The 13,579-nt window shown below is 40.4% G+C and overlaps 2 protein-coding genes across 2 annotated transcripts in view; one reads left to right on the forward strand and one right to left on the reverse strand.

Moving 5' to 3' along the window:
- Positions 1 to 195: 195 nt before the first annotated feature.
- LOC118405460 lies at positions 196 to 6,081 on the reverse strand. The gene is made up of 9 exons (XM_035804966.1): positions 5,724 to 6,081; positions 3,722 to 5,395; positions 3,068 to 3,308; positions 2,701 to 2,800; positions 2,194 to 2,507; positions 1,757 to 2,011; positions 1,437 to 1,555; positions 793 to 1,103; positions 196 to 325 (listed from the first exon to the last, which is right to left on the reverse strand). Exons 2-9 carry the CDS (start codon positions 4,342 to 4,344, stop codon positions 252 to 254), a joined length of 2,037 nt encoding a protein of 678 aa, XP_035660859.1. The 5' UTR covers positions 4,345 to 5,395; positions 5,724 to 6,081; the 3' UTR covers positions 196 to 251.
- Positions 6,082 to 7,981: 1,900 nt separating this feature from the next.
- LOC118405471 (angiopoietin-1-like) overlaps positions 7,982 to 13,579 on the forward strand; it is a 17,177-nt gene continuing 11,579 nt past the window's right edge. The window contains exon 1 of the mRNA XM_035804976.1: positions 7,982 to 8,357. The gene's annotated coding sequence lies outside the window, so the exon portion shown is untranslated. The remainder of the gene's footprint in view (positions 8,358 to 13,579) is intronic.

Here is a 13,579-nt window from a genome sequence, read left to right on the forward strand (position 1 = left end):
TCTTAGTCACAGATAACATGTGCCAACCTATACACTCAGGAAATTCTACTTCATTGTGACAACACATTCAATTGATTTGTTGTTAATTCACTGTGTAACTATTTTCCATTGTATTGAGCTTTTAATGTTATAACTTTTAGAATAAGATAAGTGGGTTTTTGACGAATGTGAAAAACAAACCCATTGAGTACTGTAGGTGTATTGAAGTACTAGAGGTGGAAGTCTGTGTTTTGCTTGAAAATGTTTTTGACTCAGTACTTTCTGGATGCATTGCCATTCCGGACCTTGAACGAGCGGCAGTGGATGTATCCATTGACAGATGGACCTGTGTTAGAAAATGCAATGTAACAGATTAGTTTGTAGCTTACATGACAACATAGTTATGGACACAATTAGATATTATTTGAATTACTTCTCTTTAACTAGTTTAATAATAGAAACTCTGCCACCTTAAGAAACATCTGCCTCCTATAGCTATTGACACTGAAGAAACAGGTAAGAAAGTTCATTGTGACTTTCATTGTAGTACATGTAAATGATAAAACAGAAAGACAAAATGTGAAACATAGAAGCTGAAATTGACATGAATTTCTGTGGTTTAATCAGGCTGGTGAACCTATAGAGAGCACAGTTCTTTTTACACAAACAAAAAGTGTACCACTTAATGCAACACAAACATTGGCTCTGTGAATTATACAGCTGTATTGTAGAAATTATTAAACATTAGACAACAATGATAACGGTCATAATTGTGATAATGATGGAGTATATGGTAGTAATTATTTTACCTACCATACTGTAAAACAGTTGGGTTGGTGTTACTTCCATTGGACGCACGTACACAACCAAACATATTTTCCAGGGCATCTTGGTTGGTGCTGGCAGAGATAACCCCCATCCCAGGAAACTGGGCTGTCATGGTGCGGATGTATGATTTGTAACCCAGTACCATTGAGCAGAGGTCAAAATGTAATTTGTCCGAAATGAACGATTTGTTTCTTTCCTTTGCCGTTAGGTTCTCACGTTCTTTTACTTCCTCTTCCCAGTCTAGAAACCACTGAAGTGCACCGTCGAGTTGAACCAACCTCGGATCATCCATTGTTCTAAGTACACAAGATAAAAGACAATCAACAAGAGCAAATGCAAACAAAGCCAGGTAGGTTGACTCTCTTTTCTATGACGGGTATTAAGCGCATTGCTACACATACATGCTTGCATAAGTAATTATAGGTAACAACTTCATTATGAGTACTTATAGAGTCAGACCGATGAAAGGCCTTTTGTTGTTGTAATGGGTAGAATGTACAAAAAATGTATCGTGCTCATACAGTTATGGAAAAAAATCTGAATCAAGTCAGTGAAGGAAATCATTTGCCAATTTCGACAATTCATGAAATGAAAGACCTTGTGATGATGTGTAATAGAAGCTTTCTAACCTTATAGGCTTGGTGTTTGCAAATGTCTTCACAAACACATTAGCTGCAGACAGGTACTGCCGGGTTGCACTCATTGAGTCAGCATCTCCATTCTTGTCTTGCTTAAACTCCTGGTAATTCTAAAGTATAAGGGCCGGAGTAGAACATGACATTTAGAAAATATTTTGACATAAGTACACGTACAATGTCGGGGCTATACCTGCTCTAGTGCAGGTGACATTCAAAATTGTCTGGACCAGCACCTCTTCTTTTCTTTCTCTAAACAAAATGAACTCCTTAGAATTATTTTCACAAAGCAAAGATGCAGATGGGAAACTCACGTCCAACAATTCAATCATGCCGTCACTGAAAATGTCAGATGCTAGATGGTTGCGCATCCGTGTGGCTGGGGTTAGCAGAAAGTGTTGGTCCTTGATCCTGCAGGAGGTCACTGGCGCCCTCGCATTGGTCTTGTCGTGCAGGTACGACTCCTTGAGATGCGACCAAAGGATGTGCTTTCCGCTAACTTGGAAGCATCTCGCTGAACCTGCCATGGTGCTCTTCTCCAGGTTATTTCGTAGCTTTTTGATGTTGTGCTGAAAATATATAACATGCAAGGACTTAGTCTTTAAAGGATAGAGTTACATATACCTAAGTTAGGAGTTTTAAATAAGCCAAGGGATTGCAGTTATATGTCAAAAGTCTGCCATCATTGTCAACATGTACATGTTGTGTACATAGCATGTTCAAGTAATCCCTGCATAGTTAAAAGACTTACTGGTGGGTCCATGATGAATGAGTAGTTCCCCTCCCCGTAGATGTTGTCTATGCTGAACTTCCTTGAGATTGCATCTTCTTTCGACTCAAAATGTCCCATGATGAAGTCACGATTGGCCTGCCCACCGTCACATACACAAGCATGGGAGAAGAAGCGGTACTGCTTCAGGTAAAACACACTGTCCCAGTGGCTCATGTATATGTTGATTGGAGCGATTTCCGTTGTTGGATACCACGCAAAGGGGAAGAAGAAGCCCTCGCATCCCTTGAAGGCCACCTGAAAGACGTGGGTGGCCATCTCAGCCTTTTGTTCGCCTGCAAGTAACGTAATTGAACGAAAAAAAATTATTATGTGTATATTTCTCGTAGTCAAGTACAAATTTGATGAGTTGATATTAGGTAACCCAAAGCAGAGGTAGTTAGCCTGGGTATCAATTTATGCCCAATATTCCAAAGGAAAGAGACTTCTGCTTATCCAGAAATCAACAGAGTTAATTGAAAGCCTTACCAGCAGTCTGAAGTGATTTCATGCTGTGGTAAAAGTCTCCCAGGTCCACAAAGCCTGCAATTTCAAACTCATCTCCCACTCGACGCAGCTGGACACTTCCCTGATATTATCAGTACAAAAAAAACAAACTTTTAGTTAGCAAAAGTGCCTGTAGTCATAGACATGCACAAATACCTTTTGATAATAATATATAAATGGTTGTAAGGCAACACATAACATTAGCATCAAGGACATTCTGTTGAAAATTCATGAAAGTAAGAGTTGCAGCAAATTACATAAAATACTCTAAATACATGTATGGTTATTTTCATATAGGCTTTCCAAATGTGAATTGTCATGTGTATTTTAAAACAGAAAAGTCACCCACCTGTATTTTCATCTCGTCAAAGACAATGAACCCATGCCGCCCTCTTTCAGTCACCCCTTGTTCCTCAGCCTCTTTGTCCATCCACTTCAAGACTTCTGTGTGTAATCCTGGCTTCTGATTAACTTTGTTCTTCTTGTATCGCAGAAGTCTCTCAGATGGCAGCTTCAGGAATCCACTGTTTTGAAGGTCTGCGTAGCCCTGCTTGCTCCGCTGCCAGAGTTGAAGACAGACGTCCAAGAACCTGAGGTATGGAATAGATTCTGTTAGTTTTGTTTTCACACCAAGGATTAGAAACTTGTGTATGTACATGGTAAGTCAGTAGAAATGTATTTAAGTGACAAAAATAACTGTTCATGACAAAGGACCATTTTCTGAACCTGATATATGAAATCAGTTAGAGTCAATATGTCCTTCAAAACCATCAGCTTGACACACACTATGAGTTACATGGAATGAAAATGTGAAGGGACTACCTATTTTTCCTTCTTCCTGTCTATATCTACTGTTCATTTATACTGATCTCTTGTTAAAAAATCTATTGAAAATATGAACGGATATTGCTTCATACAGTGTGTAACATGATAAGCCAAAGAATGAGTCTTGATACTAATTGAGAAATAGTTTCTAAGCAATATGATAACAATGAGAACTCACTCTGTATTCCATTCGTTCCGCTTGTTCTGGACGTGGTCTCTCTGAATTGTCCACAGGAGCCTCTTTCTGTGATCGTTTGGAAACAGTTTGGCCACATTGTCATCCATTGTATTAAAAATCTCAGTAATGTCCTTGTGATCTTCCTTTGCTAGCCGTACAGACTCTTTTAAGCTGGCGTACCTTGCTTTGTAATAGTCAGTTCTATCTTCCGATCTTACTCGTCTTACTTGTTCTTGATTGTACTTCTCCTTCTTGTCTTGTTCGCTTAGATAATCCCATCTTGTTTTTTTTGCAGGAACCTGGGGGATGTCACCAGACGTACGTTTCAGTTTCTCTCTTCGCCAGCGGGCCTGCTTTACCGCAGACCGCAGACTTTCGCATTTTGTGCAGCGAGTGACCTTTGATCCCGCAAGGGCAGGAACCAGCTGGCTGCATTGGAGAGATCTCAGGATCTTCTGTGGTTCCTCTGATCCCTCACCGGAGACAGATTCGGTCACAGCCTTCAGTGCTGGGTATTCTGTTGAAGTGTAGATGTTGCCTTGTAGACCCTCACATGCAGGGATATTGCTGATGTGTTTGAGGATACTTTCAAAGTCTTCGATACTGCTAATACGATCAGTCATGCCCAACTTTGTCAGATTTATCTGCACACCATTGTACGTGGCAGATATATCGAGGGAGTCAGTTATAGTCAATACTCTGCAGGGCTTGAGGCCGTTGATGAACTTGGGTTCCACCTTGTAGACTTGAACTGAATTGTCGAACTTGTTGGCACACCAGGTTCTGGCATATTCCCCATTCCTGACAAACTCCAGTAGGTGGCCAGTTGTGACTGAAGATGTACATGTTGATGAATCAAAAGTGGGGGAGATGTTCTCCTTGTTGTCAAACTTGAACAGGTTGAAGAAGAATGATGTGGAAACTAGTTAAGGTTAAAGAGTTGAGACGATTATGTATATAAAAAAAACGTTATTTTTGTTAATTTAGTACCTTAAGATACAAAGACACTATATCAAAGAACAACCTAAGAAACAGTGTATCTATAGGTAGAGTTCACACAAAGAAATGTTATTTTTGCACCTGTATCTATAGCACCATATTGTTAAATGTTGCATGCACAAGTTGTCTTTATCAAAGACATTTATTTTTTTAACTTTATAGTTATATAGCTATAGTTATATAGCAACTTGGCAGTGCATTAGAGTCAGGTTTCTAGTTTATGAAATATATGTCATATCAGTAGCTGAATGCCTGTTGGAGATATAGTTGTAAATTATGTTCTGTTGAAGTTTTGGAAAAAGTTTTTTTCACATATATTTATACAAGAGAGTTTATATTTGTGATATTTATATATTTGTTCATTAAAAAGTTTCAAAGAAGTTTATTTTAGTCACTTCTTATAGCATATTCTCACTCATTCCCATCAATAAAAAAAAGTTTACACGATTTAGATGACATCTCTAATCTAACAATATACAACTGCATATCATCCAAGGATATTTTAGGCCATCGACGGTCTTCAGTCTTTTCTTGACCACAGTAGGGAAACACTCCTTGATGGCCCTCCCAAAATGCTCCATGGAAATGCCATCTCCGTACGCTGTGCAGTATGTACTGTAGGCATCCGAGACCCTCACATGGTGTCCATCTTTTTGGCCAAATATGTTCCTAATCCTAAAAAATAAAGAATTATCAGACTGTAAATATAGTCACATTTATTTACGCCACCCCTCCACCCCCCTCCCACAAATGACTCGTCGTAAAAAAAACGCATCGGTAGTTTATTTACCAAAACGCTGGCACTAACCACATGTAATCGTTATACTCATCGATGCATTATTCTTGTAGAACGGTCCATACTCGCTAAAATGCCATCTGTTTCACGAGATCTGTATTCCTAAGGAGGTTGGTATTCCTATCTCAGTTCTTACTTCCGGGTTGGCGACGTTACCGATCACGAAAATCAGACGAAAGCAGTGGAAAAAACACGGTCAAAACGTACCTGCAGTGCAGCGTAGCTTTTGTCAGCATGTTGAAACCCTTAAACTTCTCAAATAGTACCACGAAAACCGACAAGGCGCCTAAACGGGCCCGCCGTACGATCCCACACCACAACACAGATCGAAAACACGGTAAGTGGTAACTCACATCAGGGAGACCGGTTGCTTACCCATCCAACATTTAAACTTAGGGGGAAGGCGGCGCAAAGGATGACGGGAAATACTCGCGCTAAGGATGACGGGAGCATCTGACGACGTACTTCCGGATAGGCGGTAAACGGCGCACTCATGTTACCGCGGCAGACAGCGCGCGCGGTAGGGTTCCTGTCACTCAACAAAAACTCATTGGCCTACCGCCCATGATCTGGGGTTTGTTTGTTTATTTTGCTCGATACTTTTATCCGATGCCGCGATGATAACACACACCCTAGGCTAGCCAAGTAACCCGAAGGCTGTCAACAAAGGACAAACCCTAGTCACAAAGATAGAAAAAAAACTACTTAAATTCTATTACAGGACATTCATGTGAAATTATCGCCTGGCTACTTAACTACTACTTGTGCAAAGGACACATTGCTTACGGCTATCATCATTTAGATAAGAGTTATATAGTGGTTCAGCTGTTCTAGTTGATTTACTATGCAAACGTCACAAGAGTTCACCCAAAGCTACTAGCGAGGCCACCACTGTAGTCTGCAGCTTTTCGTCGGAATCTCTTACCCGAAGCCAAGAGGATGACTTTACCCGCAAATTGAACGACTAGATATATAAAAGTTTGACTGAGGGTTAATGTTGAGGTCAATCTATCCCAGCAGGCTCAGCGTTTTTGGCAGAGGGCGGGTACTAGCATGTTTGCTCCATCTGTTGTTGTAAATGTTACAGTAGGAATGTAGCAAGTCTACAAAGTACAAACTAAACGTGCACATGTCCGGGCTTTCAAAGTAGAGCGTCTACGGTATGGTACAGTCCGGTTGAAATGACATGGTTCTACAGGTGTTTTTGTTCCGAATTGAAAATACACAGTATTTGTAACTTAGAAAATAATTGTTTTCATCTAATTGAGAATCGCAGATCATCATACAGTAGATATCAAGATGTGCGAACGTGAGCTGTCATTGTTATGCACATGAAAAAACATAGTTTTGTTGCAGTGGTATGTACCAAATAAAGCGCTGTATTTTCTTTTAAAAAATAACATTAGGGACAATAAAACTTGATGTAGTCACCCATATGGTCCAAAAATATACAGAATTATACAGAATATGGTCATATTCAGAATTCCTACATGCCCATCTATTGATTCCATTACTTCTTAATTCATCGATGAGAGAACAATGGAAGGTCAAAAGGCCAATTTAGCCAGGTAGGAAACCTTAACTGACGTTTAATTATTGAGAGGCATATCGCTGCAATGGAAGCCGGCGGAGAGTTCGCATCATGTTCAGTCCTACCCCACCCTATCCTACCCTCCTTGTACAAAGTTAAATGTGACATTACGTGCTCTTGTACGACCCCAGACGGTCAGACAGTGTGCTGCGAAATGTTTCAGTGTACGAGACGTAAATAAAGACAAGGCCACTAGACGAAAGGCTAACACATTTTCGCATAATTCAAGTATAGGATTTTAACATTGAAAACAACTTTGAAAAGATTTACAAAAAGTTACTCTTTTCATCTATTATCTGTATTGCAATAATACAGGTTTTATTCTTGATCTTGCCTACGTCGATTTGAAATTCATTAACGGATTTGTTAGTAAGTTATCCTAAGGACAAGATTTAAAGTCCTTGAATATCTGAAGCCAAAACGAAATTTTAAAATCTGCATGTCATAAATATTTGACATGGAAGACGTCGAAGCTCACCGGACATATATTTTGTTCGACTTGTACGATTTATAATTGGCATACATGCGCCTCCTTGACCTTAATTCTATGTAAACACGTCGTCGTCATGTTAGCCCCCTCCCCACCCCTCTACCCATAAAAAAAGTGGCCTCCTAGCTGTGATAACCCGTTCCTGTAATCTCCAAGCAGATCCTACGGTAGCATCAGATAGTATCAAGAGCTTGCAGAGGAGTGAAACCGGCCTAGGAGTGTGTATGCGAACGTTTGACTCCCTTTGGCCGGCTGTACTCCTTGGCCAGCTTTGATATTATCCTATGGCACCGTAGGGTCTGCTTGGAGACTACCGTTCCTGTGCTCTACCGCATGCTTGAGTACCTCGACTTAGCCCTTGTGCCTTAGCGGAATGACCCCCGGGCGCCTTATAGGGCGCGGCGCCATTTGGGAGGGCAGCAGACGTGACGCAGCGGCCCGCAATGGGCGTGAGTCTCTCGGAGGGGTAATCATCCTTACGGGGAGGGAGACATTCCTGGCCGGGTTCTCACATCGCCCAGAAGGCGGAGATAACAAGGCCGCAACCGGAGAAGCTGCGCGATAGGGCAGGCATCTTCCCGCAACCTTCCCCGTGGCCAGGGCCGTCTGAAGTCTCCTCCTGCGCAGGAAATGAGCGGGAGGCAGCCATTTCCGCACATTTAACCAGCTGGGAAGATTTGTATGACAGGAGCTCTCTCAAACGGTCACAGAAAACGGTCACAGATTTCTTCACCCTACAACGTCCTGCCATATTTTGAAGGTAAGAAGCTGCTTGATATAAATGCTAGTTCTTTCATATTACTACGTAGTTGTACCATTCGAGCAGCTCTCTGTACATATTGTATTGTTGGACGTTGTCACTCATAAGGCAACATCTAAGGGACAGTTACCGACAGACCGTTTCAAGGACACCTAAGCTTCGTGTCTACCAGTTAAGTCACCGTAGGTCTTAACGTATTAACTTGTCGACACAATATTCTGACACCTGTCTTACACCATTTGTCCAGGTCGACTGAACGTTTCTTGTAGAAGTCAAATACTTTGTGGAGAAATGCGTATAGCTAGTGGTACAACGACTGTGTCCTTTAATGTAGTTCAGACTACAATTTAACTATGTTTTATGTTTGGTATTGAGAAAATGTTTTCAACTGAATATTGACAGAGCTGGCTTTATTGTACTGCAACATAAAGTGTTAGGCGTTGAAAATTTTATCACTCTTTGGTCACTGGGCCTCTGGATAACTACACGTATTTTTCTCTGTTTATAGTTCCTTTGCTATGTTTGCTTTTGCATATCATTTCCTCATTTTTGCCATTTGGACACTGTATTTGAAGTGTTGAACTCGGGTAACATTATTTAGTGAAAGTTTGCCAGGCGCAACTGGAAAGGTAACGATACTCTCATTTGTACCATTTTTACCAAGAGGCCTGTTATAAACAAGGAAACTGAAACTATTTCCAAAGGACATGAAGATGCTCAAACAAAACCCTTTCTTTTTCAAACAAAGTCACCAAATTTATCAGGAGTTTTGACAAAAAAGTTATGAAACGAGTCACTAATACCAAGTATCACAATCTCCCAGCAGAGATTCAGCTCCGGCTGTTTTTGACGTGTTTTATGCGTTTCAGTGTTGGGCTGTCCATTTTGTTCCCTTTTCTTCATGTCCGGAAGAGAAAACGGTTTTAAATAGAAAGCCCGAAAAACGGCCTAACACATGTAAAAAAACAACGTTAACCGGTGCCGAATCTCCGCTTGGAGAGTGGATCAAACCAACATGCAGCAGTATTTCTTTCCAGTTTCAGTTCACCTGTAAGTGTCCCGTTTACATGGACGATCAATGGTTATTTTTGTCAGATTCTTTATAATATTTCATTTTGAAATTTCAAAGGAAAGGCAAGAAACTGCTAACAAAAACTATGTCTGTATTTTATGTGAGTCAAAAAAAAAACGGACCAGGCGGGAGGCACATGAGTCTGAGATATTGCGCAGTGTGCGAATGGTTTTTGGTTCATTGCAACTTTATTTATAACCTACGTATGATTGTTCATATTTACAGGTAGAACAGACCAAGATACATTATGAAAAAATCGACAAAAGTTTATGACAAAGGAATGAAGCATTTTTGATAACTAGAACATATCTTAAAGCGCCATTCCACCTTTAAATGGCCAGATATTATTGTTTTCAATATTTTGCACTATTGGCAATATAGTGCAAAGACAGTATAAAAGGTACATTTTCTAGATATTCTCAATGTTCAGATAAGATTTCTGCGTTTCTGTCGTAGAATGAAATATTTCTTCTAAATCACAAAATTAGTAAATGCTCGATGTAGCTACACTAACTGGTAAATAGGGTTATGCCCATTGATAGACGTCGAAAACTAGTCATTATCTTATATAGACGAATCCTAAAGCTGGGTTTGTACAATGCCATTGAAATCTCCCAAACCTAGGTACTCAAATTTCAATTCTATGTGGGAACAAAGGCTATCAGCATATATTTCGTTTCCTCTAAAGACAAGGAAAGTTTTCTCCATTCTACAAACACGTATGAATAGATACTCCGTTTCAACTGTTTCAACGTTCTACACGTTGACATGTATACAACAGTTCTGGACATTGATGTGTCCAAAAAGTGAAGTAAAACACATTGTTACTGTTAGGAACATTTTGCTCCTGCACAGAAATTGGACTAAATTCATTATTAGTTGGAACACCTATCATTGACTAAATCAATGAGAATATGTATTGTCGACAAAGCTAGTGGATGAATGATATACACGTACCCTATATATGGCCAGTGTGCATCACAGTCCAAAATGTGGACCAGAACGTCATTTTGGACTTTTCATACGCTCAGAAAATGCATATATAAAACACGGTTCTTATATTCCTGTGCCAGTGAGTCCGATAGCGAGAATGGAAACATACCAGAGTCGTGAGACGTTCAGATCTATTTATATAAGAGGGCCCATTGTAAGGTCTTGTCCGAACACGCGGTGCACCAAATGAAGAGGACCTAAATCAGGAGGCTGAGCTGTTTGATTTGGAGAGTGTCAGGCGAACACCCCGGGAGTCCGTTTAACTAGGACACAGCGTTTAGGGGATTTGGCGGAGGTAGAGGTCATGTGGTCATGTGGTCTTGTGGTCTTCTAGATTTCTACTGTAGCGTTGTATCAACTGGCGTAACGGTTACGGTGTTTGGTCCGGGAGTCCCGGACCCAGAGGTCCAGGGTTCGAAACTCCTGACGTTGTGGACCTTTTAAAGGGACAATTTCGGGTGGATCAAAAAAAACTATGTCCGGATATGCAGCATGTATTGTTCAGTACAAACCTGGTGTATGACACAAACACAAACAATATGAACTGACTGTGATTTTCAAAATTTTCGGTGTTTATTTAACTAGGAAACGGCGTTAAGGGGATTTGGTGGAGGAGAGGGGGTCATATGATCTTCTAGATTTCCACTATGGTGTTTTATCAATTGCCGCGCCGTAACGGTTACAGTGTTTGGTCCGGGAGCCAGAGGTCCTGGGTTAGTTAAAGGGACCATTACGGTTTGAGTGGATCATACAACTATGTCCGGGTATGCAGCATGTACTGTTCAGTACAAACCTTGTGAATGACATAAACACACGCAAAAACAGACAATAGCAAGGTAAAAAAAAGGTACATTGTATAAAGATATGAACTGTGATTTTCCAAAATTTCGGTGTCCCTTTAACTAGGGCACGGCGTTTAGGGGATTTGGTGAAGGGAGAGGGGTCATATGATCTTCTTGAACTTTGTTTTTCCGACCCCTACTCACCTACTAAATATCATTAGCCATACAAGGCTTCTCTAGTTATGTTGTGCACAGACGGACACACACACACACGCGCGCGCGCAAACACAAACAAACAAACACACACGTGAGCACATGACGTCATAAATTTGATTGCTCTGTCTTTATCGATGAAGTTCGTTAATTTAAGCGGTCACAACGTGGTCTCAGCCTCCAGTAGTAAGAGGGTTATAGCTCTGCAAAAAGAAATCTTCCACAGCCTCTAAAATGGCGGTTCGCTCGTAATGGCAACTCATTTCGGTCTTATCAACGTTTCCTCGAGAACAGGTGTTATCAATTAGCAAACCAATTATCAAAACTTGATATCTTAACATTTCCTTGTTTTCTGTGGCACGCGCGTTTGCAATGCAACTTTCCAACATCCCTTCTTTGAAATGTTTTCATTTTGTAATTGCGACACAGAGTCTTTTTATTTGATACAGACACCTTATTGTAGCGTTGATACGTTACAATAGTCTTTTCTAATCCACGCCGCAAGCGGCGCTCCAAAAATGATAAAGATTATAATAATTTGGGCCGGAAAAATGGATTATCAGTTCCTTGTTATTATACTTAGGTATCGTTTTAAAAGTATTAAGAAACAGCGGCACCACTAGTTGTTTTCGTCTCAGTGGTGTCCAAAAAATGTCAGCTAAATTAATATCAGGAATACTAATAATCCATACAGATCTAGCGAGTTTCCTTGTCGGATTCCTCCCCATAACTATAATCAGACTCCGGGGCTCCACTCCCCTGTAATCACGATAGCGCGCTCAACCCAAAATCCGGCCGGGCGGTCCTAACATCACAGGCAGATTAGTGAAGGCCGAGTTGTCACACACGGATTAATACAGAAGATAACACAGATCCTGTTTATCGACTGAAAAGGGATTAAAGTCGGCTTAGTTCTAAGTGCAGACGTTTTGTTTATGAGATATAAATCCTTAAGACTTTCAGATTACCGTATTTAGGCAGACGGACGTAAAAATTGTTTGGAAGGTGTACGGGGTTAGCGAAACCAAGGCCATGTGCGCGGCGCAGATTGACGTTTTGATTCAAGCAACACTTTTAAGCAGGAAGCGTTTTTTCCCTAGGTAAGCAAAATAATTTGCGTTACGCGATAAAAGCCTGCTACTTCAGGCAACATTAGTTCTAACAAGTTGATAGTAGAAAATACTTAGACCTATCTGATTTTGGTAAATGGTTCTACACAACTTCATGCCTGTGGGAAAATGTTGTGTTGTCGATTACCAGGCCAACGTTACTAGAACCTGTCAAACCTAGCTTTCTCTTGTTTTGATCACTGGCAAGACATAAGATTTCCGATCTTAGTTAGGAGATTCAAAACAGACTTCCCTTACTTCACACTTTGTTAACAGATTAATGCTTTTAATAGTTGTGAGTTGTTAGATGTGAGAATGTGTAGCAAACATAACGTTGTTACTTCGTTCTTCAGTTTATCCATTGTATGCTTGTCTTTTAAGCAATGTATTTTTCTTAGGTATCATCTATATTCGCTGATCAATTGAAGTCACCAGTTTTGTGATAGTGCGTGTTTCGTTCTGATTATAGACCGGTTTTCCGTTTCGTTTTGTGTTTCTTTTTCCTTTGCGGGAAACACTCTAGGCTATAGAAAGTTTGGTTTCAGTGTCAGTGAAAATTGAGGGAAAGAAAATTACTGAATGATTTCCAAAAGACGCAGCCAGAGGCTCTGAAAACATCATACCGTGTATCGACAAAATAAATTCTTCCTTTTTAGATAGATAGAAGTTTACAATCATCAACTTAACTAATTCAACCCCCATGAAAATAATGCCGAATATTACCACTTTTTGCAGTAGAAATGGGCAATATCTATAAGATAAACAAAATTAGCTACAAAGAGCACATATTCCTTGCCCTTAAACACAACTCGGTTAAACAGCCATATAAGGTGTCCGAATTTGCAGGAAACGTCTTGCTCGTAATGATTAGTTAAGTACCGAAAATCCAAAATAATCTCAGGCCAAATTCAGTTAAACAGATTTAGACGCGTGGGCCGAGCTCATTTCTTGACAATGTCTTGCGTGATGAACTCACATGATCGACACGCAAAGCCAGAACTCCCATATCCTGACTTTATAGGTATATCCTTTCTTTAACCCCCGTTTCTTGGA

Source organism: Branchiostoma floridae, chromosome 2 (genome assembly GCF_000003815.2).
Source record: "Branchiostoma floridae strain S238N-H82 chromosome 2, Bfl_VNyyK, whole genome shotgun sequence".
NCBI classification, from domain to species: Eukaryota; Metazoa; Chordata; class Leptocardii; order Amphioxiformes; family Branchiostomatidae; genus Branchiostoma; species Branchiostoma floridae.